At 45.8% G+C, this 22,890-nt stretch overlaps 1 protein-coding gene across 4 annotated transcripts in view; it reads right to left on the bottom strand.

The window, feature by feature from the left end:
* AMOTL2 (angiomotin like 2) overlaps positions 1-22,890 on the bottom strand; it is a 370,109-nt gene that overhangs the window by 197,096 nt on the left and 150,123 nt on the right. For all 4 annotated transcript variants that reach the window (XR_004540616.1, XM_033958123.1, XM_033958124.1 and 1 more), the window contains exon 5: positions 17,067-17,159. Coding sequence is in view for 3 of the 4 variants with exons in the window: in XM_033958123.1 (XP_033814014.1) it covers positions 17,067-17,159 (93 nt within the window). In the remaining variant the exon portion in view is untranslated. The remainder of the gene's footprint in view (positions 1-17,066; positions 17,160-22,890) is intronic.

Here is a 22,890-nt window from a genome sequence, read left to right as displayed (position 1 = left end):
AGTGAGGTGTTCCTAGTGGTGATGGTGGCAGCGTGTCAATGTGTTGAGAGGAAGAGGTGGTCTGGGAAATTCTGCTGAGCAAATTCCGGGCCCATTTCCACCCCCCAGTTAGTCCACTCCACTCAACTGGTTCACACACTGAGTGGGTCTTTGGGTGTTGTTTTGGGATCTCTTCCAGTGGTTTATCTCCTTCTGGTCCAAGGAAGGAAACTTTGTTATCCTTAGCATTGACCTACAGAATATGTTTGTAACAGCGCTGCTTGTGTGGCATTAGGCTATGTAGTGATCGAAAGAAAAAAAACAGACCTTTGCACATTTTTGCACTATATGGTGGGTGTATGAGGAGATTCACAGTTCCTGCACAGCTAAGTCCATGTGAAGTTACCTTGTGCTGTATTTGACATCTAGCAAGGTCTCTGTTTGAAAGGAAAGATCTAAACTTAAAAATGAAGTGGCCAGAAGTTATGGTAAAAGCAGATAGTGTAGCTGGTTTTAAGAAAGATTTGGACAAATTCCTGGAGGAAAAGTCCATAATCTGTTATTAAGACATGGGGGAAGTGTCTGCTTGCCCTGGATCGGTAGCATGGAATGTTGCTACTCTTTGGGTTTTGACCAGGTATTAGTGTCCTGGATTGGCTACCATGAGAATGGGCTACTGGGCATGATGGACCATTGGTCTGACCCAGTTAGGCTATTCTTATGTTATGTTCTCATCTGTAGGGGCCTTTGTTTTCACTTCTTATTTTAATGTATTTTTTTTCTGGGAACTTATCAGTGTTTTTTATAATGGGAACAAAAATGGAAGAGAATTAATGTGTGTGGGATGAGGGGGTAACTAATTTCTTCAGCTAAATAATTCAATCCACTTCAAACAGACATAGGAGAACTCACGCACCATTCACATACCCTTCAACCAAAAACGTCAAAAGAAAAAAACTGTTCGACAACCTCCTAGCCATTCGAGCTGCAACACTCGACCCCCAACTCTACAACCAATTGACATCGACCACAGACTGCAAAACCTTCAAAAAGAAATAAAAACCCTTCTATTCAAAAAACACATAAAACCGAACTAACACAATCAGAACTGTCCCAAGCATCACCTGCAACTACTCCATATGTACTTCTGATGTCATGACAATTCAGACATAATTTATGTTATGTTATGTTTGGAATATAAGAAAATTTTCACTGCCTGTTTCTATTCTGACCATTTATTCTGTTTCATGGTCATTACAAAAAATATTTTTTTACATAGGGGGGGGGTGTCAAAAATGATGGGCCCCGGGTGCCACATACCCTAGGTACGCCACTGAGTTTTGGCTTTTCCCTCAACTATACAAGATACTAGGGTGGGTGACTTTCCATTTGCTTGGGCCCGGTCCTCCATTAAATATCTTGGAGTGTGGTTACCACGTGATCTATCCACTTTATACGATTGCAATGTGACCTCATTATTGGGGGATACTTTGACTATGCTTCAAACTTGGCAGGCTTTTCCTTTGTCAGTGGCAGGCCGAGTGGCTTTATATAATATGGTGTTGTTTCCAAAATGGCTCTATCGATTCCAGGTACTCCCCCTTTTATTGTCCCATGCTACTCGGGTTCAACTTATCAGAGGGATACAGCGGTTTGTCTGGGGTGGAAAAAGACCGCGTCTGACTTATTCTAGGCTGTGCCTCCCCAGAGAACGGGGGGGCTATGGTCTTTTGAATATTCAGTGGTATGTAATAAGAACATAAGAAGTTGCCTCCACTGGGTCAGACCAGAGGTCCATCGCACCCAGCGGTCCGCTCCCGTGGCGGCCCATCAGGTCTATGACCTGTGAAGTGGTTCCTGACCATTTCTATAACCTACCTCTACTTCTATCTGTACCCCTCAATCCCCTTAACCTTTAGGAACCTATCTAAGCCTTCCTTGAACCCCTGTACTGTGCTCTGGCCTATCACACCTCCGGAAGCGCGTTCCATGTGTCCACCACCCTCTGGGTAAAAAACAACTTCCTAGCATTTGTTTTAAACTTGTCCCCTTTCAGTTTCTCTGAGTGACCCCTAGTACCTGTGGTTCCCCACAGTCTGAAGAATCTGTCCCTGTCTACCTTCTCTATGCCCTTCAGGATTTTGAAGGTTTCTATCATGTCTCCTCTAAGTCTCCGCTTTTCCAGGGAGAACAGCCCCAGCATTTTCAACCTGTCAGCGTATGAAAAGTTTTCCATACCTTTTATCAGTTTAGTCGCTCTTCTCTGGACCCCCTCAAGTACTGCCATGTCCTTCCTGAGGTGAGGTGACCAATACTGGACACAGTATTCCAGATGTGGGCGCACCATTGCACGATACAGCAGCATGATGACTTCCTTCGTCCTGGTTGTGATACCCTTTTTAATGATACCCAACATTCTGTTCGCTTTCTTTGAGGCTGTCGCACACTGTGCCGATGCTTTCAATGTTGAGTCCACCATCACCCCCAGATCTCTTTCAAGGTTGCTCACCCCTAGCAATGATCCCCCCCATTTTGTAGTTGAACATCGGGTTCTTTTTCCCTATATGCATTACCTTGCATTTCTCTATGTTAAAACTCATTTGCCACTTTTTTGCCCAGTCTTCCAGTCTCGTTAGGTCCCTTTGCAGGTCTTCACAGTCTTCCGTGTTTCTAACCCTGCTGCAGAGTTTGGTGTCATCAGCAAATTTAATAACCTCACATTTCGTCCCCGTCTCCAGGTCGTTGATAAATATATTGAACAGGAGCGGTCCCAGCACCGACCCCTGCGGAACTCTGCTCATGACCCATTGCCAGTCTGAATAATAGCCCTTTACTCCAACCCTCTGTTTCCTGCCTGCCAGCCAGTGTTTGATCCATCGGTGGACATCCCCTTTGCACCCCGTGGCTCCACAGCTTCTTAAGTAGCCATTCGTGAGGTACCTTGTCGAAGGCTTTTTGGAAGTCAAGGTAAATGATGTCTATGGATTCCCCCTTATCCATCTGGCTGTTTATTCCTTCAAAGAAGTACAGTAAGTTTGTGAGGCATGACCTTCCCTTGCAGAAGCCATGCTGGCTCGTCTTCATATTAATGATTGGTTTAGGGGTACAACTTATTTTTCTGCCACTCCCTTGGAATTGTCATTGTTGGTTCCTTACCATATCAGTTATTTGTTACATGTGACGGCCCCGGCCCTCTGTCTGGTAGTGGCACAATATCCTATATTTGCTCCTGCGAGACGGACCTGGTGTTGGATTTGCAAATGTTTGCACCTGTCCCCAAAGATTTCTCCCTTCCTCCCTCTTTGGGGGAATGGAGATTTCCTACCAGGTATTCAATCTGTGTCTTTTCAGCGATGGGCCTCTTTGGGGTTATGTTATATTTTTCAGTTGTATACAGATGAGGGGCGATTTGCTTCTTTTACTTCATTACAACATACATTTGGACTTTCTGAAGTTGACCTTTTTGCTTACTTTCAAATACGTCATTATATACGGTCAATGCCTGCTACTCATTTGACGAACACTTGTCACGAGACTCTTTCTGAAATGTTCAGTTTTTCTGTACAGCAATTAATTCTTCTTCGTTTCCATCATGTAAGCATTCGTGACAGTCAACCTGGCCATAACTTTGATATTTTAGCAGAAACCTGGGCTGAGGACTTACACTGTATTATTACTTCTCATAAGATACAGCAGGTTATCAAAACTTTAAGAAAGATATCTACAAATATTCAACACTGGGAACAGCAATTGAAGTTTATACTTCGCCTTTACATCTCACCCATACGAGCTTACAGGATGGGCATTTCTCAGAGTCATCACTGCCCTAAATGTTCTCAAGCCAATGCATCCTTGGGCCATATGTTTTGGTCTTGCCCTGGTGTTTTTCAGTTTTGGCTTCATTTGGATTCTTATATTTCCGTTCTTTGGCATCGGCGGTGGTCTCCGACCCCTAGAGCGCTTTTAGGATTCTACAATGTTGTCTCTCCAAAACCTAAAGGCCTATCAGCTTTTTTGGCTCGAGCTATACTACTTGGCAAAAAGGCTATACTTACACAGTGGCTGGCAAGCGATGCCCCGACTTATAGTCAATGGAAATCATTGATGATCATACATGCCTCCTTGGAACGTAAACATTTTGTTGATCTTGACTCTAGACCGGGGCGCAAATTTACTATGATTTGGGAGCGATTTTGGATGACCCTTCCCTTGATGGCCCGGAGTAGACTCTTGAACTCCTAATTTCCCCTTTTTTTTTGCCTTCTTCTATTCAGGGATTTTCTGTTTAGGTTTTTTGTTGGGGGTTAGGAGGGGTGCTTTGGATTCTGTGCAATTATGTCTGTATTCTGCATTGTTTTACTACCGTTCTTGTTGTTTTTTGCACATTGAAATTGAATAAACACATTTAAACATAAAATAGATGCTTTTTTGGATTTCTCACTTAGGTATCCTGTTATAAAATTACCTTCTGGAAATCAATTTGGGGCCAAATTAATAGTTTGTTAGAAAATTATGTGGCATTATCGTATGATACAGTATTATTTGGCATGTCTATGAGGGCTAAGAGCCAAATATCTTCCAAAAATAATAAACTCTTACTTATTTTAACAGGAGTCGCCATACAACAAATAACATGCAATTGGAAAAATTGGAGTAGATTAAACTATAGTTTTTGGTGGAATTCAGTATGTCATATTTATAAAATGGAAAGAACATTAGCTCTTCAGAAAGGAAATTTTAATAAATTTCAAGATGTATGGGGGCCATTAACAAATTATTACAATAAATAAATATCATTTCCCTGGTTAGTACAAATGAAATAATGGGGAGGGAGGGTAATTTTTTAAATTTTCACTAGGTGCTTTGAATGAAAGGAAAGTCTTTATTATATGATATATGTGCTATGATATTTTGAAGAGTTGGGAGGGAATGGGATAAAATATATTGAGTATGATTAATTATAGAATTTCAAGTGATATATTTAAGTTAAAATGATGTTACTTTTTGTTACACTTGATGTAAGTTATAAAAATGAATAAAGAATTAAAAAAAATAAAATATAATTAACTTCTTTATGTTTATGATTTGACATCTTGGCATAGCATACACAGTTATAAAATTCAACTACTCAAGTACTTCAGGCTAAGCTCTGAAGAAAAGGCAGATAAACACAAAGCTTCTCTAGTCTGAAAAGTGAAGGCAAAAGCAGGAAATGTCTTACACTTCTATATCTGAAGGAAGATTAAATAAAACTCTGAAATAGAGAGCTGCACGGGAACGGGGACGACGGGAATCCCGCGGGACCCGCGGGCATCCCGCGGGTTCCCCCTTTGGGTCACGGGGATCCCGTGGGGATGCCCCTAGGGTCGCGGGGATCCCGTGGGGACGCCCCCTAGGGTCACGGGGATCCCGTGGGGACGCCTCCGAGGGTCGCGGGGTTCCTGCGGGGCTGGATGTACTCAGTCGCGCGGCTCTTCTCTCTACCTTCTCTGCTTGCAGCACAGAGCCGAACGGAAGTCTTCCCGACGTCAGCGCTGACGTCGGAGGGGAGGGAGGGCTTAAAGCTTAAAGCCCTCCCTCCCTCCGACGTCAGCGCTGACGTCGGGAAGACTTCCGTTCGGCTCTGTGCTGCAAGCAGAGAAGGTAGAGAGAAGAGCCGCGTGACTGAGTCGGGAAGACTTCCGTTTGGCTCTGTGCTGCAGGCAGTGCAGGTAAGGAGGAGAGTAGCCTCGCGGTTCGAGTGGCTACCAAGGGACGGGGCGGTCCGCCCCGCCACACCCCGCCCCGGTTGCAGCACAGCCGGCCAGGTCCCCTTACTTTTGTGGCACTTCCCCGACCGACCGACAACAGCCCCGGTCCGACAATCCTCCCTGCCCTGTAGCCGCGAATCTAAATTATCTTCTTACAGCAGCTGTAATAAGGTAAATTAGATTCGCAGTTAAGGGCAGGGAGGTTTGTCGGACCGGGGCTGTTGTCAGTCGGTCGGGGAAGTGCCACAAAAGTAAGGGGACCTGGCCGGCTGTGCTGCACCCGGGGCGGTAGAGAAGGAGGGGGGGGAGAAGGACGCTGAAAGCACTTGAAGACAGAGGAGGGAGAAGGACGCTGAAAGCACATGGGGGAATACAAAGGGGTGGAGAAGGACGCTGAAAGCACATGGGGGAATACAAAGGGGTGGAGAAGGATGCTGAAAGGCCATGGGAAGGGCGGGGGGGGGGAGGGAAGGACTCTGAAAGCACTTGTGGAAGACAAAGGGGGGAGAAGGATGCTGAAAGCACATGGGGAAGACAAAGGGGTGGAGAAGGACGCTGAAAGGACATGGGGAAGATAAAGGGGTGGAGAAGGACGCTGAAAGGCCATGGGAAGGGCGGGGGGGAAAGGACTCTGAAAGCACTTGTGGAAGACAGAGGGGGGAGAAGGATACTGAAAGCACATGGGGAAGACAAAGGGGTGGAGAAGGACGCTGAAAGGACATGGGGAAGACAGGGGGGGGGGTGGAGAAGGACGCTGAAAGACCATGGGGAAGACAGAGAGGGAGAAGGACGCTGAAAGGACATGGGGAAGCAGAGGGGGGAGAAGGACACTGAAAGCACATGTGGAAGACAGAGGGGGGAGAAGGACGCTGACAGGACATGGGGAAGATGGGGGGAGAAGGACGCTGAAAGGAAATGGGGAAGAGAGAGTAGGGAGAAGACGCTGGCAGGGAAGAAGACAGATGCCAGACTATGGGGGGAGCGGAGAGAAGAAGATGGGTGCCAGACCAATTTGGAAGGGGGAAGAAAGGGAGAGGCACAGTAACAGAGCAAATGGAAGATGCAGAAGGAAGAGAGACAGTGGATGGAAGGAATTGAATGAGAACATGAAGAAAGCAGAAACCAGGCAACAAAGGTAGGAAAAGAATTATATTTCTTTTTTTTTATTTTGCTTCAGGATAAAGTAGTATATTAGTTGTGTTGATAAAAATTTATAAACATTAGAGGCTCTGGTAGAAACCCATTTGCAAAGTATGTATTCTTCCCAATTAATATTTTCAAATTAATAAAGTCTTTTTGCTTATTTGTAAATGGTTTCTACCAGAGCCTTTAATTCAGTAGCATAATTAAATGAAATAACTATTTCTGAAGTTTATATGGACGGGCGGGGACGGAGGGGATTCCTCGCGGGGACGGGTGGGGACGGAGGGGATTCCTCGCGGGGATGGGTGGGGACGGAGGGATTCCTCACGGGGACGGGTGGGGACGGGTGGGATTCCTCACGGGGACGGGTGGGGACGGGTGGGACTTTGGCGGGGACGGGTGGGATTTCTGTCCCCGCGCAACTCTCTACTCTGAAAAGCAGGCATTAGTTTGTTCTTCCCTGGGTATGTTAAAAGGCTTCTTTTGGGCTAGATTCACTAAGCTCACCGATTGTGTTTGCAATCGTGTACTGACCCGATTTTCCTCTGACCCGATTCACTAACCTCTGTGCCGATCATCCTCCAATCCGTGTATGCAAAGTAGGAAGGATGCGATTCACAAAACAATTTCAGGAACACCGCCTGGGCTACCCGATTAAAAAACAAGCGACTGCTGAGGACCAGTCACTTGTTTAAAAACCCCTACTCTCTGCCCCGATTCTCCTGCTCTCTGCCCCAATCTCCTGCTCTCTGCCCCAACTCCATGCAGTGCAGCCCTGTTTTCAACCCATGGGTTTAAACCACAGGCTCTCAAAAGTTTCCAGCTCAATAACAACAAAGTTTCAAGCTTTATCTTTGCGGTGAGCATGCGCAGACCATCTGCAGGCAAAGGAGATGGTCTGCGCATGTGTCAGGATCGCTGGAGAGCGATCCGTGCGATTGGTGGGGGGCGTTCTTCCGATCACCTCCATTTGAATATGGACCCATAGTGAACTGGTTGGCCTGCCTCGGATCGCCCATGGATCGGGTAAGATCGGTGGGCTCAGTGAATCTAGGCCTTAGTTACATAAGGTGATAAAGCAATGCTACCACCTTTCTCTTCCAGGTTATACATGGTTAATATGTGCTAAGGACATAAGTGTCCCTCCCCAGTGCTGTATGACATTGTAAGCCAAACCAAAGTCAGCAGCATTTGAGAAAGGAGAGACACAATAGGAAGCATCAACCATACTATATATCCCAGCCCAGGAAATAATATTCTCTATTTTTTTTAAATGTATTTTATTATTTTTTTAAATGAAGACAAACAATAGGTTAAGGGAAAAGTATTTGGCCCAAATGTTGAAGCAGAGGGAGGACGAACTGAATCTCAGAAGGGCAGAACAGCCATTGGAATCTCAGGAATTCAGGTCACATTGATTGCTGTGTGATTAATGGCTCTGCTTTGAGAGCCAACAGCTCAGCTCTCCCTGGGGAACAGCAAAGTAAAGGAGACATCAACTGCTCCACCCTTTCAGCTTTGTACACTTTCTACTAAAGGGGCAGTGTTTTTGCAAGCAGTGTCTAGAAACTGCATGTCGCCTAACTCCAAGTCATGCCTATATCATAATCCAGTACTTGGATTCTGCTAGTTGGTAGATGACAAAGCATTAGGCTGAGGGTACTATCTTATGGAGTAAGGCCAAAAGCAGTGTGTATGTGGCAGCAGGTTCAACACAAATCAAAGCAAATCTCAAAGGATCTGTTTATGGATATTAGTGGGGAAAATCTCTTTTCAACCGTCTTTAATATATAGGATGATTGACTGTACACTCATTCTGCACCAGGACTAGCTTGCCACATCTACCAACACTGGCTTTTATCAAACTGTAGTAGAGCTTTTTACCACAGGCTAGGAATTGAATGAGCATCGGAGCATTTACCTTGCTAGCCCACAGTAATAAGCTCTACCACGGTTTGATAAAAGCCCTAAATTGTTTACTTAAAACTTACTATACTGCTTTTCCAAAGGTCAAGGCAGGGTACAGGCTAATAAAAAGAAAGAAAAGAACTCTATCAATAAATTTAAAAGAATATAAGTTATTCATTCTGAGTCTTAAAAAAATACAAAAATTATTGCACAAAAACTCATAAAAACATTAATCAGATCTAACATGCAATCAAGTTTCAAGTTTCAAGTTTATTAAGTCTTGATGAATCGCCTATATAATTTGCTAGGCGATGTACAATAAAAATAACATGTATTAATAAATGAAACAAGTACAATGTTAAAAATGACATAAAAACAAATATGTTGTATAGACAAGAAACATACTTTACAAACTAATCAAAAACCTAAATTCACAATAATGTGAGGGTAAAACATACAAGACATGTGAGGCTAAATAGGGAAATAGTTACAATTTTGATAGAAGAGAAGAAGAAACATAAAAGGGAAAAACAAAAGGTGGGTAAGAGGTGGCTGTTTTTTTTTTAAAAAAAGAAAAAAAAACCGAAAATGTATATAAGATTGTCAATTTTTACTACTCATAATAACCATACGCATCTTTGAAAAGAAAAGTTTTTAGCATTTTTTTAAACTGAGTTAGGTCTTTTAGTTCTCTGATGTGTTGGGGTAAAAGATTCCATGATTGAGGGGCATTAACTGAGAACATATCCTGTCTTCTGGTTCCTATCATTTTAATAGATGGAACTGTAAGAAGATTAGTTGAGGAAGAACGAAGTGAGCGTGTCGTACTATAAGGAATAAGCCATCTGTTAATGAATTGGGGTTCATTGTAATTTAAAGCTTTGAACACCAAAAGCAACAATTTAAAGGTGAATCGATGGCTTATAGGAAGCCAATGAGATTTAACTAACAGCGGAGTAACGTGGTCGTATTTTTTTGCTTTGTGAATTAGTTTCACGGCGGTGTTTTGTATGAGCTGCAGCCTTCTTTTTTCTTTTAGAGTTATATTAATGAGAAGAGAATTGCAATAGTCTAGTTTAGTCATAATGAGGGAATGAATGAGAATGTTGATTGCTTCTGGTTCTAAGAATTTAGTTAGTGATCGAATCAAACGAACGAACCATAAGCTGCATTAAAAAATAGGTTTTCATTGCTACTCTAAATGCTGAGAAGGATAAAAGTCCTCTCACAGAATATGATGTCATCCTACAACCTAGAGCAGAGGAAGAAAAAAAGCAGAGTTTCTCATAGACTAATAATAAGCTTTTGCAGGAGGAGGATATTTTGAAAAAAACAAACTTCTGATAACCAGCCAACATGGATTCTGCAAGGGGAGATCGTGCCTGACTAACTTATTGCACTTCTTCGAGGGAATTAACAAACAGATGGACAGAGGAGACCCCATAGACATCATATACCTAGATTTCCAGAAAGCCTTTGACAAGGTGCCTCATGAACGTCTACTCCGGAAACTGAAGAACCATGGGGTGGACGGAGACGTGCATAGATGGGTCAGAAACTGGTTAGAGGGTAGGAAATAGAGGGTAGGGGTGAAGGGCCATTACTCGGACTGGAGGAAGATCACGAGTGGTGTTCCGCAGGGCTCGGTGCTCGGGCCGATGCTATTTAATATATTCATAAATGATCTAGAAACAGGGATGAAATGTGAGATAATAAAATTTGCAGATGACATTAAACTATTTAATAGAGCTCGGACAAAGGAGGACTGCGAAGAATTGCAAAGGGACTTGGACAAACTAGGGGAATGGGCAACGAGATGGCAGATGAAGTTCAACATTGAGAAGTGTAAAGTATTGCATGTAGGAAGCAGAAACCCGAGGTTCAATTACACGATGGGAGGGATGTTATTGAATGAGAGTACCCAAAAAAGGGACTTGGGGGTAATGGTGGACATGACAATGAAGCCAACGGCACAGTGCGCAGCGGCTGCTAAGAGAGCGAATAGAATGCTAGGTATAATCAAGAAGGGTATTACAACCAGGACGAAAGAAGTCATCCTGCTGTTGTATCGGGCGATGGTGCGTCCGCATCTGGAGTACTGCGTCCAATATTGGTCGCCGTACCTTAAGAAGGACATGGGGTTACTCGAGAGAGTTCAGAGGAGAGCGACACGTCTGATTAAAGGGATGGAAAACCTTTCATACGCTGAGAGATTGGAGAAACTGGGTCTATTTTCCCTGGAGAAGAGGAGACTTAGAGGGGATATGATAGAGACTTACAAGATCATCAAGGGCATAGAGAGAGTAGAGAGGGACAGATTCTTCAAACTTTCAAATAATAAAAGAACAAAAGGACATTCAGAAAAATTGAAAGGGGACAGATTCAAAACGAATGCTAGGAAGTTCTTCTTTACCCAACGTGTGGTGGACACCTGGAATGCGCTTCCCAGATGCAATACTTTACATTTTTCAACGTTGAACTTCATCTGCCATCTCGTTGCCCATTCCCCTAGTTTGCTCAAGTCCCTTTGCAATTCTTCGCAGTCCTCTTTAATCCGAACTCCACTAAATAGTTTGGATCGTCAGCAAATTTTATTTGGTGGATGCCTGGAATGCGCTCCCGAGAGAGGTGGTGGAGAGTAAAACTGTGACTGAGTTCAAAGAAGCGTGGGATGAACACAGAAGATTTAGAATCAGAAAATAATATTAAAGATTGAACTAGGCCAGTTACTGGGCAGACTTGTACGGTCTGTGTCTGTGCATGGCCGTTTGGAGGAGGATGGGCAGGGGAGGGCTTCAATGGCTGGGAGGGTGTAGATGGGCTGGAGTAAGTCTTAACAGAGATTTCGGCAGTTGGAACCCAAGCACAGTACCGGGTAAAGCTTTGGATTCTCGCCCAGAAATAGCTAAGAAGAAAAAAAAAAAAATTTAAATTGAATCAGGTTGGGCAGACTGGATGGACCATTCGGGTCTTTATCTGCCGTCATCTACTATGTTACTATGTTATGTATGTAAGACAGCAAAGCCAGCGTTCTTTTCATTTAAAAGCGGGTGAGCCGGCGAGGAGGAGGTGGTGGTTTTGGCAGTGAGTGAGGGCGGGAGGGGTGAGTCGCCGGCTGTGCTGTGCTTTCCCGATCGCAGTGGCGCTGCTGTTGGTGTCAGAGCTCGCCGCCTTCTCCGACCTTCACTGGGCCCTTTGAAAGCAGCGCTAGGTGGAGAGTAGGGAGGCTGTTGTGAGGTAATACGCGTGCATGCGCACTCGTGCGGCCACATCCAGACAGAAAAGGGATCAGGGAACACGCTTGTCACGAGTGCGCATGCGCGGGCTAGCATTTTATTATATAGATAGCAGTGGCCCAAGCACCGAGCCCTGCAGAACACCATTCGTGACCCTCCTCCACTCCGAATAGTGGCCCTTCACCCCTACCCTCTGTTTCCTACCCGCCAACCAGTTTCTGATCCATCTATGTACGTCTCCATCCACCCCATGGTTCTTCAGTTTCCAGAGTAGACGCTCGTGAGGCACCTTGTCAAAGGCTTTTTGGAAATCCAGATATATGGTGTCTATGGGGTCTCTTCTGTCCAACTGTTTGTTAATTCCTTCGAAGAAGTGCAATAAGTTAGTTAGGCACGATCTCCCCCTGCAGAAACCACGTTGGCTTGTTTTCAGAAGTTCGTTTCTTTCCAAATGTTCATCGATGTTTTCTTTTATCAGTGCTTCCGCCATTTTCCCCAGAACCGAGGTGAGACTCACCGGTCTGTAGTTTCCCGGGTCACCTCTTGATCCCTTTTTAAAGATGGGCGTGATGTTGGCTATCTTCCAATCCTCCGGAATCACTCCTTTCAGTGTCCTTCTCCCCCCTCTGTCTTCCCCATGTGCTTTCAGTGTCCTTCTCCCCCCTCTGTCTTCCCCATGTCCTTTCAGCATCCTTCTCCTCCCCCCGTCTTCCCCATGTCCTTTCAGCGTCCTTCTCCACCCCTTTGTCTTCCCCATGTGCTTTCAGCGTCCTTCTCCCCACCATCTTCCCCATGTCCTTTCAGCGTCCTTCTCCCCCCCAATCTTCCCCATGTCCTTTCAGCGTCCTTCTCCACCCCTTTGTCTTCCCCCAGTGCTTTCAGCGTCCTTCTCCCCCCTCAGTTTTACCTTAAGCGTCTTTTCCTCTCCACTCCACCTTTCCTCCCTTTCTCCCTTCCTGTCCCTTACCTTTGTGGCGTTTCCCCGCCGACTGACAACAGAACAGGCCCGGTCCGACAAACCTCCCTGCCCTGTAGCCGCGAATCTAAATTACCTTCTTACAGCAGCTGGAGTATTGAAGCTGTTGTAAGAAAGTAATTTAGATTCGCGGCTACAGGGCAGGGAGGTTTGTCGGACCGGGCCTGTTGTCGGTCGGTCGGAGGAAGCGCCACAAAGGTAAGAGGACCTGGCCGGCTGTGCACCCCCCCTATGGCTGCACCCGGGGCAGACCCGCCCTCCCCGCCCCCCCTTGGTACACCACTGCCAATCGCAGCACAAAGCCGATCGGAACAGAAGTCTTCCCAATGTTAGCTCTCTACTCTGTACCACCCATCTTATCTCCATCTAATATCTCCATTTGTCTCTTGGCTAAAGGATAAGCTGTATTATAGAAAAGCATTAGCATCATATCTATCTCAATCTTTTAAGCAGGCTGACGCAGTAAATGCTCTGATACCCATAAGAATTGAATGGACATCGGAGTGTTTGCCAAGCAGCACTCGGCTGTGTGGCTTTGTAAAAGGAAGCCTTAGATAGATTGTGAGCCCACCAGGACAGACAGGGAAAAATTCTTGAGTACATGAATAAATTCTTGTAAACTGTTTGAGCTCTGGGAGAACAGTATAGAAAATTGAATAAAAAAATAAAATTTTTTTTTTTTTTTTAAATTGATTTTTTTCAGCTTACACAAAGTAATTTATACATTCAAAAATACCAAAGAAAAACACTTATAAACTTGCAAATTAACTGAAACAAATTATCCCTCCCCCCATTCCCCCCTCCCTTCTTACCTGGATGTGTGTATCTATTAAAGTTTTTAATTATTTCTTTGTTTAACAAATAACTCCAATGGACTCCAAATAATTTTAAAAATCTTACTATAAAATGTTATTTAAATGTTCTCTTTTTTTGACTTACCAAATCTGGTAACCCTAAGTAGAGACAGAAGCTAAACTACAGACACAAAGTTTGGAAAATTATTTAAGATTTCAGCAAAGATTTCTGTGCCAGCTGGACTGGATAAAGGAAAGGCAATATTTTTCTCTTCTCTTACAGCCCCCTGAGGTCACTAGAATAATGTGTTATTTCACTGGAAGGACATGGGGGAGGAGGAATGGATAATGCTAGTATCTGATTAGGGTTACCAGATTTTACAAATGTAAAATCTGGGCACATGGCCCCGCCCCCATACATGCCCAGTTCTGCCCAAGTCAGAGGGCCTCCAAGCATGCGCAGGTGTGATGTGATGATGTCACATGCATGTGCACATGCATGCGACATCACCACATTGCATGGACAGGTGCCCTCCAGACACAGCCTTAAGCTCGAAGCTTTTCAAAAACTGGACAGTGTGCCGGGTGTTGAAAAGCCGTCTGACCGCATACACAGTCCTCTAAAAAGAAGGCTTGTCCGGGTAAATTCGGACGTATGGTAACCCTATATTTGATACCATAGTTTCAAATACAGTGGTACCTCGGTTTACGAGTGCACCAGTTTACGAGTGTTTTGCAAGATGAGCAAAACATTTGCAAACTTGGTGCCTCGTAAACCGAGCTTGCCTCGCTGTACGAGCGCCCCCCCCCCGGCGATCCGGCATTTCCTCCCGCTCGCATTGCCCCGCCTCCACCGCGATCCTACTTTCCCCCCCCCCCGAGCAGTCAATGACAACCTTTACCCGACTTGGCACCAGTGCCGGTGCCCGAAGATCCTCCCTCTTCTGGCGTGGCCTGGGCTGGGCGGTGCGTTGGAGATCCTCCTTCTTCTGGGCTGGGCTGGGCTGGCCTTGAGCATTTGCGCATGCTCAAAGCCTTCTGGTCTCGCTCTCAATCTCGGAGAGAGCGAGACCAGAAGGCTTTGAGCATGCGCAAATGCTCAAAGCCAGTCCAGCCCAGCCCAGCCCAGAAGAAGGAGGATCTCCGATGCACCGCCCAGCCGCGCCAGAAGAGGGAGGATCTTCGGGCACCGGCACTGGTGCCAAGTCGGGTAAAGGGTGTCATTGACTGCTCGGGAGGGGGAAAGTAGGATCGCGGTGGAGGGGGGGGCAATGCTAGCGGGGGGGGGGATGCTGGTTCGCAGGGGGGGAAGCTGGATCGCGGGGAGGGGTTTGGAACAGCGTCGGATTCCTCAAGGGGGGGGAGAATGGAGCAGCGCCGGTAGCCTCGTGGGGGGGGGGAAGGAGGTGGAACCAATCAAAGCAGTTTTCCTTACTTCCTATGGGGAAACTTGTTTTGATATACGAGCAATTTGGTTTACGAGCATGCTTCTGGAACGAATTATGCTCGTAAACCAAGGTTCCACTGTATTTCTTTAAAATTGTTTCTTTTTGGCAGCTCTGAAATAGAGAGCTATGATTGATTTTTAGATTGAAAGGGGAATAGAGAGTAACACTATCTCCTTTTTTTCACAAAAGTAAAACTCATTCCCTTGCTTAGGATTATCATACATCTGGGGAAACCCAGACATGTCTTCTTTTTAGAAGACTGTCCGGGTGTCTAGACAGTTTTTATTTATGAGGGGGGGTCTGTCCAGCTTTAGCCGACCTGCAAGCCTACCCAGTTTTGCAGGGCTGGCTCTCCCAACTCCTCCAGCTACCTCCTCCCTGGCCGCTCTAACTGGATCTTTGGGCAGCCAGCAGCGGCAACGAGGTAAACCTGCTGTCACCAGCCTGCCCTGGAAGCCACCTCTCTGCAGGTCCTGCCTATGCAGGAACAGGAATTCGCTACAAGGAGGTGGCTTCTGGGGCAGATCAGTGGCACCAGTAGGTTCACTTAGTTGCTGTCCAAAGATTCAATTACAGCGGCTGGGGAAGAGGTAGGTGGGGGAGTCGGGAGCTGGAGAGAGTTCGTGAGGGAAAGTAAGCAGCATTGGAGGTGGGAGACGGGAGGGCTGAAAAGGCAGCTTCAAGGTTAGAAGAGGGAGGGCTGAAGAATCCAAATCAGGAGTAGAGGGAAGAGGACTGGAGAAACAACATGGAGGGAGGGCTGGAGAAAAGAGCATGGAGTAGGGTAGTGCTAGATGGGAGGAGAGAAGAAACAACACGAAAGGAGGTTGGAAGGAGAGGGAGAGAGGGGCACCCATTGGGGGGAAGGTTGGAAGGAGAGAGAAAAATAAATAAGCATTTGCAGGAAGAGGGGAGGGGTTGGAAAGAGAGAGAGAGAGAGAGAGAGAAGCATCCAGGGGAAGGGAAGTTGGAGGGAGAGAGAGAAGCACTAAAAAGGTGCAGAGGATGGGAAAGGGGTACAAAGGAAATGGGTGAAAGGAAGCATTGGGCAATGATGTGGGTGGTGGGCAAGGTCATGTGTCCTCTCTTTTGTCTTCACAAATATGGTACCCCTAACCTTGTTACATCTTATGAGAGACAGTGGTGTGAGACTAAATGGGCTCATTATGCTGTATAGTCCCAAAGGACTAGCATGGCAATAGCTAGAAGAAGTTACAGGAGAGAAGGGTGAATTTGGAAGGGGGTAAGAGGTTCTTGGTTTGGTTTTCCTCTTGGCTTAGCTCTTGGCTTTCCATTCTCATTGTCAGCACAGCTTTGCTACAGGCTAGCTTTTGGGGTCTATGACCTTTGTGGCTGTGTAAGGCATCATGAATGAGAGGGTTATTCTATAGTGGTGTGGACCAGGAAAAGAAGGGAGTGGGGGTAATGGGTCTGGTCAGAGAATGGAGGAGAAAGAAGGAGGTGTTTGGTAAAAGTAGAGAGTAAGAAGGATGCTGTGCTGGCGTCACTATATTTTTTTTTATCATTTAAACACACTTAAGGCCTGATTCTATAGATAGTGCTTAAAAAATCGGCACAGATTAGAAAAGCATTTAGTGTGATTCTACAAGGTGAACAGGACTGTTCTGAAAATTTTAGGCTGTATGATTGAACGCTGGTTCGCTTATTCGTTTCTTACTGTTTATGATTGCTTTGTTGTGAATGTATTGTTATGATTATAATTATGTATGTATTTGTTACAACCCGCTTTGTTCAAGAAGATCCTAGGTTTGAGTTTTATACCAAAGGGTTAGAATAAGTCTAGTCTTATTATGAAAGGCATGCAAACTCACTTTGAGCCTGCAGTTTCACCACAGTCTCTTGGCTGTCTTCTTCTTGCTCCAGAGTTTTCATGGCTAACTGCTTATTTGCAATTTCCAATCGCTCTATTAAAAAAAACCCATAACACAAATCATAAATACATACTATGAAATCCTTTCTGTTGCAGTGTGCCATTTGAAGCTCCACACTAATCAGACAACACTATCATAAAATGCCCCAAGAACAAAATGGAAGAAAATCCATATATACAAACTCTCATCTTCCTTACCATTTACTAGTGCTGCCCAATTCACAATTCGAATCGATTCACCGATTCGATGACCGACCCTTCCTAAAGCAGAAGCGGCAGTGCTGGCTCTTGCTGGCCGTCCGCTGCTGCTCCTGCTTGAGAGGGGAGGGTCAGTCAGAAAGGCCTGCATCTTCCTCCAGCTTCTCCACTCTTACCTTAAGTGCTATAGCAATCCCTGCAGCTGCCCATCATCCTCAGCAGCACGTTCTTTCTGCAATGGTCCTACCCCTGCTCTGATGTCAGGGGCAGGAACGCGGCAGAGAGAATGTGCAGCTGAGGACAACAGGCAGCTGGCTGTAGGTCCCGCCCCAGTACATTATCTCTTGGGAGGGGCCTGAGGCACCTGAGCCAATCAGGAAGTCCTTGATTGGCTCAGGCGCCTCTGGCCCCTCCCAAGGGAGGAACCTGAGGCGTCTGAGCCAATTAGAACTTTAGGCCCCTCCTTGTGCATCACATGATGCACCAGGGCAGGGCCTAAGCCTGCATTGCATCACAGCCCGGAGAGGAGCAGGAGGACTTTGCAGTTCCTCCTGCTCCTGAAGACTGGTCATTGCTGGAGTCATACGGAGCAGGAGGTGTAGTGTGATAGGATATGTTACCACACTCCGTACCATAAATGGTTTCTCTTTTCCCCTCTCCCCCCCTCCTTTTTCCCTTTCTCTTCCTTTCTTTCAAGATTTAATAAGTATTTTGTATATAGTTTGTTATAGTAATTACATCCTTAGTAGAATGTATGCTTTTGTCTTATATTCTCAATTATTATATTTAAGTTTGCTTGAAATTACTTAAAGTAAAAAAAGAAGTTTTGAGCCCTGCTCCCAGCCATCTTATCCAGGTGCTATGCTAAAAGCACCTATTCCAAAAGCAAGACTGGGTGTGCCAGTAAAAGGACTGGGACCTGAAGACAGTGTTAAGTACAGACAAAGACAGATGCAGCTAAGGCGAATACACAAAAGCATGGACTCCTGCCCCTCCCAGCTTGCAAGACAATCTAATCAGATGACATCACCGAGATAAAGACTGCACTGCTCTGTGACTGGATGTGATGCGAGAGACAATCCCTGAATTTTGATTCATCCTGGGAATCCCCCCATATATATAAAGCATTGATATCATGTGTGTTCGCTCTCTTTCCTCTGCCTTCGGACCAGTGCTGGACCAAGTTGAAATCTCTCCAGGCCATGTGCTTCTTGCACATGCTAGGGCTCGAGCCTAAGGACTTTTCAACCAGCATTTCCATGTGCTTAGCTCTCTAGCCAGGCCATGCGACCTTCTAAGGACTTTTCAGCCAGCATATGTAAATGTAATCATTTAATCTTAGAGAGAAATTTTGTCTGTGTATTTCTATTAATTCTTTGCTTAACGAGCTTACGGTTTCTACTGGCTTGATTGTAATTTTATACTTGCTCTAAAAAGAAAAACTTTCAGTTTGCTTGTAAATGTTCTGGGTTTTGGTCCTTGAATATATATTCATATATATTTAATTATGGTTACAGAGCTAAGTGTTAATCAAGCGAGCTAACTTTCCCCAAATTAATAGTTCTTTATAATACATATTTCTCTAAACCAGAGAGGGATGTGTATTATTGGTTAAGTTCCATCCATTTAATAATAATTTTTATAACAGAGGGACTGAACTCCTCCTGCTCCCAACAGGTACGGGGAGGGGGGTGTTCATTTTTTTTTGGGAGGGGGCAGTTGGGAGTCAGCCTGATGGTAGGAGGGAGTCGGCATCCCTCCTGCCATATTTTTAATCGGCATGGTGGTGGGAGCGTTGGGGTGGCGTTTTTTTGACAGGTCTGCCCGTCTTTTATTCATTTTTTTTTATGGTGCAGATATTTTATGTGTGTAACACGTAAAATATCTGTGCTATGGAAAAAAACGAATAAAAATGACAGGCAGACCTGTCAAAAACTGGCAGACCTGTCGGTAACACAGGTCTGCAGCGGTTGGGTTTTAGGATAGTAAAACCCAATTCAAAACAGCCAAGCAATTGTTAGTGACTCAATCGCTTGGCTATTTTGCATGGAGTTTTACTAACTTTCATGGCTATGAGATTGATCGGGCATCAGTTTAGTGAACTGGGTTGGGGTTGGGGAACAATCGCAAAACCAGTAAAACTGTTTTTCTGATCGTCGGTACAGGTTTAGTGAATCTAGCCCAAATGAGTCTCAAACGAGTAACATGAAACTTAACAACCAGCAGTTCAAAAAACTTTCAGCAGCTGAATAGTCGACTCCACTTAAGTGCAAGCCCTTCGGATTGGACCGCCATGTACGCTTAAACGGAGTGTGCACTTAATCGGAGTACTACTTTTTAGTCATGAAAAATCACAGTACACTGTAGTCAGATGCAATAAAACTTTTATTAAACAAAAAACACACCAAATACAATGTTCATTCTTTTAAACATCCAAGAACCAAAAAAGAATACAGACTTTTTTTTTGTAATTGTTTATTTATAACAAATAACCGCACACCAACACAGCAGTACAGTACCAAACCAGTACAGTGAAACAATCAGCAGAATAGCAAAACCCTCTGATAACAACCCCCCCTCCCATCCCTCCCCCCCCCCGTAACAGCATACAACACCCATCATCCCCTGTAAACCAGAAGTCCCCCCCATCGGGTGTCTAAGCACCCTAGGAAAAGGAAGGAGAAAAAGTACAGAATCAACAAAGAAAAGCACAAAACCTGTATAAAACAGACCCCCAATACCCAAATCCAGGTCAGGTCCAGCAGTTCAACTGACAGCAGAGCCCCCCATATCCAATGCCTCCACTTCCAGGTATCTCCCCCAAATATCGTAATATTGTTGCCATCGTCTAGTCATCAGAGCCGAAAGCCTGTATCTTTCGCAGACCCATCCCAATTTGGCTCTCATAAGAGGCAGTGTGGGTATAATTGTGCTTCGCCAATGGTGAGCCACAGTCAGACTAGCCGCTGTGAACGCTAACCGTACCAGTCTATCCTGGGTACCATCGGCCCCTCCCGTGGGAAACCCCAATAAGGCCACCTCCGCTCTTTCTTGGAGGGGCACCTGAAGGAGAGCCCCCACATACTGAAACACCCGTCTCCAAAAATCTTGAAGGGACGGGCAGCTCCACCACATATGAAAAAAGGTTCCCCGCTGCCCACATCCCCTCCAGCATAAGGCTGAGCCCTGAACAGACATCTTACTCAGGTGAACCGGGGTCATATACCAGCGGACCAGCATTTTAAGAGCATTCCCCACCAGCACCAGAGCCACCGCTAAATGGTGTATCCGAAGCGATATAGTTTCCCATAAGGCCTCATCGAACACCTGCCCCAAGTCCCGTTCCCAAGCCACGAGATACGAAGGTTTCCGGGCCCCGTCCTGATGCACCCATTTATACAGCAGGGAAATGCATCCTCTGCGCACTGGGGATCCCAACAACTGCTCAAAGGCAGAACAGGTATAAACCGCGGCATCAGCCCGTTTAGCCCTTTGCAAGTAACTTTTCACCTGGAGATATGGGAAAAGGTCCCTAGAATCTAACTGATAAAGGGCCTGTAGTTCAGGAAAAGCCCAAATAGTCTCACCCTCCAAGAATTGGCCAAAGTACTGCAACCCGTTTCTTGCCCACCTCACAAAATATCCCCCCATCTCTCCCCGGCACAAAATCAGAGGCATAGCACAATGGAAGAAGGTGCACCCCCTTACTCTTACCTAGCAGTTTGCGAGCTTCTCCCTTCCAGACCCGCAGCGTCCAGTTAGTGAACGGATTAGAGATGGTCCCCAACTCCTTCACCCCCAAATCCCCCCACATAAGCGACCCCAGGGTCCGAGCCCCCCACGAATCATCCAGCACGCCTTGTTCAACCTACACCCATAACTTCAAAGAGGGCGCATGCCACTCCACACCCGCTCTTAACTGTGCCGCTCGGTAATAATGCTCCAGATGGGGGATCCCCAGACCCCCCTCTGTCTTAAACTTAAACATGGCCCATTGAGCCACCCGGAGACGTCTGCCTCCCCACACGAACCGTAAGAGGCTACGCTACCAACGGATAAAATATTTCCGAGGGATTTCTATAGGCAAAACCTGAAAATAATATAAGAACTTAGGTAATACCAACATCCGAGATACCTCCATGCGCCCCATCCAAGACACATATAATTTATCCCACCGATCCATATCCCTAGCCAGGGACACCACCAGGGGAATATAGTTAAGTTGAAATAAGGATGTCCAATCCAACCCCAACTGGATACCCAAATATCTTATAGGGCCCTTAACCCAACGAAAGGGCACCACCCACTTAATACCAGGTATGTCCGATTCCGGGATCGATATATTAAGTATCTCCGTTTTAGCCATATTGGCCTTAAAACCCAATAAAGCCCCATAGGCTGTCATAAGTTCCTGAAGGGATCGAAGGGACTCCACCGAACCCTCTACAATTGCCAAGATATCATCAGCAAATAAAGACAGTTTGTGTTCGCCCCCCTGAACCGTTACACCCCTTACTCGAGCTGTTTGTCGAATCTTTTGTGCAAGAGGCTCAATCACCAAAGCAAATAGCAAGGGCGATAAGGGACAGCCTTGCCTCGTCCCCCGCCGTAATTCAAAGGGGAAGGAGTAGACCCCATTGATTTTCACACACGTTATACAAAGATAGAATCCAGAACACATAGCGGGCCCCCAGGCCTACATGTCGGAGGACCGCCTCCATAAATCGCCAATCCACGCGGTCAAATGCCTTTTCGGTATCCACCGCCACCCAGGAGCCACCAGAACGTCGGGCCTGCCATACCAAGTTCAAAACTTTACGGATCTCATCCGCCGCCTGCCGACCCCCTATGAACCCCACCTTATCGGGGTGGATAAGTGTCGGCATATGAAGCGCCAAACGATCAGCTAGCACCCGGGCAAGAATTTTGGTATCAATACCCAGCAGGGAAATCGGCATGTAGCTCCCACACTGAGTGGCATCCTTCCCCGGCTTTGGTAAAATCGTGATCCCCGCAAACCACATAAAGAAAGGTAATTGAGCTCTGTCTCTCATATCATTATATAAGCGCGCCAACAACGGCACCACCAAAGTAGACGTCTTATAAAATAACCCCGTGAACCCATCTAACCCCGGGGATTACCCCGGTTTCAACTGTCGAATCACATTATGCACCTCCTCCAAAGTAATATCTGCATCCAGCCCTTGCGCCACAGAAGCCGGAAGGGATGCCAAGCCCAAGTCCTGAAGATAATTCTTAATCTCCTCCTCCGACCCCTGACTATCTGGCGTATAAAGCTGCTGATAAAATTCACAAAATCGGGCGTGTATAGCACCTTCAGCCGTCAACGTCTGACCTGAACTATCCTTAATAGCCTTAATGTTAGATTGGGTCTGCTGCAGGCATAGATGATGAGCCAACAATTTCCCCGCTCTATTACCAGATTCAAAAAACCGCAGACGAAGACGCTCAAGATTGAATTGGATCTCCTCATCCTCCACCTTCCCCAATTCTGCCCGTATCCTAAGCCCCAGGGGTGCTCCTCCTTGACCCCGCTTATGTTGATC

The sequence above is a fragment of the Geotrypetes seraphini genome, chromosome 9 (genome assembly GCF_902459505.1).
Source record: "Geotrypetes seraphini chromosome 9, aGeoSer1.1, whole genome shotgun sequence".
Taxonomy (NCBI): domain Eukaryota; kingdom Metazoa; phylum Chordata; class Amphibia; order Gymnophiona; family Dermophiidae; genus Geotrypetes; species Geotrypetes seraphini.
This window is presented reverse-complemented; position numbering and strand designations above follow the sequence as displayed.